Genomic DNA, 6,000 nt, shown 5'->3' with positions numbered 1-6,000 from the left:
TGGCATTAGAGCAAGAATCAGGAGGAGATATTTTGGGTTCTTTGTCATGATTGGGAAGCAAAGTGCCCCTAACTCTTTCCTCTAGTGCAGTGATGGCAAACCTTTTAGAGACCGAGTGCCCAAACTGCAACCCCAAACCCACTTGTTTATCGCTGGGTGCCAGGTGGGCATGGCCCATTGGGTGGGTATGCCTGTGGTGGTTGTGGCAGACTGGGTGGGTGTGGCCAAGGTGAGCGTGGTCACCTCGATGTTGCTCATGGGGAGGGATGCTTGTGGGGGCTGGGCAGGGTTGGGGGAGATCCAGGGGGTCTCTGGCAGGTGGGGCGGTGGGCAGGAGGCTCTATCCTGCGGGGTGAGGCGAGGCAGGGCGGGGGTGCCATTGTCACAAGGCAAGGTGAGGCAGGGGCTGAGGTGGCTGCTGCCTGACACCATCGGCCCCTGCACACAGAGGCCAGCGAGCGCATGGGGGCCGACAGTGTCCATCAGCAGCCACAGCCTGCCAGCCCCTCGACTGGTGCACTCTGGGGCTCCGCAGCCTGCCGCCAGCAGTTTAGAGAAGCCGCCTCTGAGCTGGACGGCCAGCTGACAGCTGAAGAGGCGATGCAGTGGGTCATGCCCTTAAAAAAGAGAGCATGCGAGGCCAGGAGGGATGGGATGGGGGGGAGGGAAACCATCCATGCTGGGATGCATCCAGCCATGTGGACCTCGGCGAGTTAGCGGGCAGCTGGTTGAAGAAGGGCAGTTGCCATCTCCGGGGCATGGCACACGTGCCCATAGAGAGGGCTCTGAGTGCCGCCTCTGGCACGCGTGCCATAGGTTCGCCACCACTGCTCTAGTGCAAACATAGCCCAACATTTGCCCTCACTCTTCGTTGCCAATTTTCAGAATGGGATGTCTGGCCACTTTTCCTGGTTTGTGGGTGTGAGAATGGAACCAGAAGGCTTTTAGGAAGTAAGCTGCTTTTATTCCAATTCTTACTTTTGCATGAAAACTATGCAGAGAGATACTTTCAATTTTGAGCAGTGCCGTCCTGACATGTTGGGGGCCCCTGGTAGGCTGTAGGTTCTCTATCCTGCTGAGTCTGTTGGGTGAACCCCAATTGTTTGATGTGATTTCTAAACCAGGTTTTAATGTATGAGTGTATGTTGGGGGATGCACAACTTGGTAAGCAATTGATAAAGAGCTGAATTCAACTCCTTCCTTCCTTCCTTCCCTCCCTCCCTTCCTCCCTCCCTCTTCTGTTTAGTGAATTCTCAGCTTTGGTTGCCATTCACCACCTGATAAAAATCACAATTGTCTCCATAATATACTCAGAGTTGCTAACCTGGATTCTGGCTAGTAAGATGTGTGTCTTTACTATGGAGGGCCTGGAAAGCTGCAAAAGAGACCTCAGGATATCTTGTAACTGATGGAACTGCTTTGTAAATATTTTCCTGGGTCTGCAGAATCATTTCCATCCTTGTTAACAGTATTTTAGTCTCTGAAAGAGGCAACAAGGGAGTTTATTTTTAGTCACTTTTATGGCACCAGATGGATTGATTATTGATTCTTTCTGGTACATGAGCTTACCTGTTTGCTGGCTATTCCTGTAAGTGCAACATCACCTTCTTTGTGTACCTGGACACCTGCTTTATAGTTGCCATAGCTCAGTGTGTGGCTTTTCAGAAGGAAAGGCACGTTAGTTTCAGGACATAATCGCAGAATAAACTATTTCACTCTGAGTCTTTCCCTGGAGTTATGATTGCATATCTGCCAACGTCTTGCTTGTTCTGGATGAAACCAGAAAACTGCAAAGCCAGAACGTGGCCATTTAATTGAACAAACTCTTATCTTTAAAAACACTTCCCTGCACTATGAGAGGCAGAGAATATTTTGAAAACACAACTGTTTGCCCACAAAAGAGAAAAAAGAACTAAATTCCACCGCTAAGTTTTTATATACAGTATCTTAACCGGAGGGATAATTCAAAACTCTTTGTATCATCCTTCATCTGTTTTTAGATCTGAGGGTTGGTCTTAGGAATGAGGGAGCCCTAAGTAGTTTTCCCTGCTGCTCTGTGTTTTATTCCCAGGAATGAATGAATGAATGAATGAATGAATGAATGAATGAGTAAACTTGGCTGAATAACAGAATAACAAAATCACAGAGTAGGAAGGGACCTTGGAGTCTTCTAGACTGAAGCTTTTGAAGACCAAAGGTCCTATTGATTCACCAGCTAGCTGATAAAATCTCAAATAAATGATAGCATGACACATTGTTGGGTGCTGGGGCAAAATCAAACAATATTGGCATTCTGCTTCCTCCATTATCTCAACTGAGGCTGAGATCTATTGTTAGTCTTCATTGGTTCCTCTCAGGTCAACAGTTCCTGTTTTGTAGAAAAGTACAAATAATCCCACAATGGCATTTGCTCTTTTCTTTCCGTAACATTGGAAAGTGCTTTGGGGTGTGTGTGTGTGTATTACTAAGTAAGCGGTCCTGCTCAGCGCATGTTTTAAAGCTTCCTGAAAACCCTCAGTGCAAGCCAGCTGAGTAAACTCTTGGAGAAGGGCGTAGAGTGTGAGGCACTCAGAAGTTATTTAAGCAAGGTAGGAGATGAAAGAAAAGTGCTCTCGGTCTAAAATTGAATTAAAATTGAATGAAGTCTTCTTCCAGTTGAAAACACAATGGGCCATTTGGCACCCTGTCTTGAGAGTGCCTCTGTGCTAAGCACGTAGTAATCACTTTGATGGGCACTACGTTCGTCTCCTTTGTTGAAAGGGACGGTACTCATCAGAGCAATATTGCCAAGTAGACAAACATAGTGGGGGAAAAGCAAGAAGGGTGCTTTTAACAGCTGAAACCTCTACTGTATTGGGGAATTGAGGGAAAGAGGAAGAAAAGCAGAGAAAAGCGAGAAAATAAACAAGGCTGACTGTAGAAGAGCAGGCAGAGTTAGAAGGCGGAGTTAAGCCTGTCATTAGTTTGGAGTCATTGTGTTGCCACAAGAGACTCAAATCCAGCCCACCCATGAATTCCGTTGACTTTTATCTAGCACCAATTTAGTATCAACCATTAGTTGACTGGATTCTTGGGTTTAGGTAAGCAACAATAAACTCTTCTCTACTTTGTCTCCAATGAATACTCCTGGTTATTTGCACCTGATACTGATCCTGCATAGAGACCATGTGAAACGGTTGCTTTTGGTAGTAGATGCTGAGGGTGGCGAGGAACAGTGGTGAGATGCTGGAGGATGTTGGATGTGTGGGTCTACCTGTAGGCCCTCTTAGCCCCAGATATTTAAGAAGACCTTATATCCGTCAACCATGCGTGGGGACTGCTGTTTTATTTAGTTTAATTGTTTGGTCACTGAACATGCTGAAGGACCTTCCCAGAAATGCAATCTTCTTCCAAACTGGCCTGGTCTATTCTTCAGATCAAAGACTCATGTGACAAGGAAGTCTACTATTTTCTAACTACTGTATTATATTTTATCCAATCCTTTGTGCTGGTAACTGTGGCTTCCTTTATGTGTATCCTCTTCTCCCTTGAAGGAACTCATGACATTTATGTAGTCTTTTCTTTCCTGCTTCTAATTGCACTTTCCCAAGAAGACTACACGAAGAAAGAGGGGCTGTCACGAGGGTGAGCCAGAATTATGACACCCTCCTCAGACCTTGTTCCATTGTTATTCAGCGCCTTCCTTTGCTTCTCCCCCCCTCCGCCTCTCCTCTTGGGTTTGCATGATATGCCGAAGTATAGCTTGTTAAATAAACCAGAATTATGCACGGGTCAGAGAACAAAGGGGATCCAAATGAATAAAGTGTACTGTGGTTTGTGATGTGTGAACCAAACACCCAATAAAGGAGAATATTTGCAGCTCGGGGTTGAAATAAGGTATTTAGAGGACTGATGATGTTACGTAGTTTGGGTAATGAAATGTCTGCAAGAAAACAATCAAGCTCCCTCCCTCCTTCCTTCCCTCTCCATCTCCCTCCCTCTCTCCCCCTCCCTCCCTCCCTCCCTCCCTCTCTCTCCCCTTCCCTCCCTTTCTCTGTCCCTCCCTCTCCCTCTCCCTCTCCCTCTGGGAGGGAGAGGAGAGAGGGAGTGAGAGTAAGAGGGAGGCTCCCTCCCTCTCCCTCCCTCCTTCCCTCTCCCTCTCCTTCTCCCTTTCCCTTCCTCTTTCCCTCCCTCCCTCCCTTCCTCCCTCTCTCTCTCCTTCCCTCCCTCCCGCCCTCGCTTTCTCGCTCTTGCTCTCTCCCTCTCTCTTGTTCTCCTTCCCTCTGTCTCCCCCTCCCTCTCCCCCCTCTCTCTCTCTGAAAACAGTAGCAAACACTGCACAAAGTTATGTGAATTGGCATGACTGGATGCTCTATCATGCTATCCAGCTGAGCTGTTCAAGAGCCATCCTGCCAGGAATCTTGATTTTGGCTGCCAAATGTGTGGCAGCAGAGAGTTATCGGCAGCAGCCATTGTAATGGTAATCGATTCCTGGGAATGGCGTTTCTGCAAACATTTCAGCCTTTTGTCCACCTGTCTCTCTCCGTCCTCTTTGCAGCCGCGTGCACATCACGGAAGCAACCCTCAATCATCTCGGCAAAGCTTATGAGGTGGAAGAAGGAAACGGGCATCTCCGGGATCCCTATCTTGAAACCATGAACATCAAGAGTTATTTGGTGATTGACCCCAGGGTAGGCATTCTTGGATGTAAAAAGAAAAAGAAAACCCACACACCCTATGAGTGGCTCCCTTGTTTCACACGTGTCATGCTGTGTCATGGTTTAACATGATGTATTGGGCCGCTCACAAATAGTTGAGTTTGCACTGGTGGAAAACTAAAAACATGCAAACCAGTACAATGGCATAGATCAGTGTTTCTTAGATCTTAGCAACTCTAAGAGGTGTGGACTTCAGCTCCCAGAATTCCCCAGCCAGCAAGGCTGGCTGGGGAATTCTGGGAGTTGAAGTTCACACCTCTTAGAGTTGCCAAAGTTGAGAAACACTGAGGAAGAGTGGTGGTGTGTGAACTAATCCAGCTATGAATTGCTCAGGAAAAAAAGGTTGCTAGCACGAATAGGGGAATCACTCAGAGGTAATTAAGCATTTCATACAGGCGTTGTGAAAGCAAGCTACGAAGTTGTTGGGCAGACAGCCAAGATAATTGATGGGAAATAGAAAGGAAGGAACTGAAGCCTCACATCTGGAATAATTGAAGAAACGATTGGCATCTTGAGAAACCCCGCATGGAAAGCTGAGGGACAAAAGGATCTGGAGCCTTTAGGGAAGATAGGAGAAGACCATCTAAATGCCATGTTGGTCAATGCCTATAATAAAGAAATGACCAGCGAGAATTATAGAATTACAGAATAACAGAGTTGGAAAAGTCCCTGGAGGTCTTTTTTTTTTAATTAAGAACTTTAAATTTTTTTACAATATATGTCCCCCCTTCCTCCCCACCCTCCCCTCCCACCCCCACTTCCCAGAGCTGATTACAGGGTACAAATAAACAATCATAATCTAAATAACATTACCCAACTATACTAGCAGTTAAATCCATAACATACTTTAACTCCCTTTCAAAATAAGTATTAACCAATTAACAAAAATAATAATATACCTAATTAACAACCAAAATAATAATATAATTAAACCATAAAATTCAAAATAATATTCAACCCTATTAAACTAGGTATTAATAATAATCTTAAATTCACTCATAAGCTAAATGATACTTTTCAATCTCCTAGTTCATCTATATCTATAAAATCTCTAAATAATGTTATAATTAAATCATAATCAAAAGCTAAATAATACTTTTCAATCTTATACTTCTTCTATCTATAACATCTCAAAATAATATTATAATTAAATCGTAGAACTAAAAATAATATTCAGCCATATTAAGCTAAATAATACTTTTCATATATAATCAATCCATCTTCTCCAAAGAAGTCCCTGGAGGTCTTCTAGTCCATCTCCCTGCTCAAGCAGGAGACCCTATACCATTTTGAACAAATGACA

General features: G+C 44.9%; 1 protein-coding gene across 1 annotated transcript in view; it reads left to right on the top strand.

Moving 5' to 3' along the window:
• The window catches only part of ADCY7 (adenylate cyclase 7), a 46,321-nt gene that overhangs the window by 15,165 nt on the left and 25,156 nt on the right, over window positions 1–6,000 (top strand). Inside the window, exon 9 of the mRNA XM_029284694.1 lies at window positions 4,538–4,670. Within this exon, the coding sequence (XP_029140527.1) occupies window positions 4,538–4,670 (133 nt within the window). The remainder of the gene's footprint in view (window positions 1–4,537; window positions 4,671–6,000) is intronic.

This window comes from Protobothrops mucrosquamatus, unplaced genomic scaffold (assembly GCF_001527695.2).
Source record: "Protobothrops mucrosquamatus isolate PMUCROS unplaced genomic scaffold, P.Mucros_1.0 scaffold_144, whole genome shotgun sequence".
Taxonomy (NCBI): Eukaryota; Metazoa; Chordata; class Lepidosauria; order Squamata; family Viperidae; genus Protobothrops; species Protobothrops mucrosquamatus.
The sequence above is the reverse complement of the archived record's forward strand: the minus strand, read 5'-3'. Positions and strand labels throughout refer to the sequence as shown.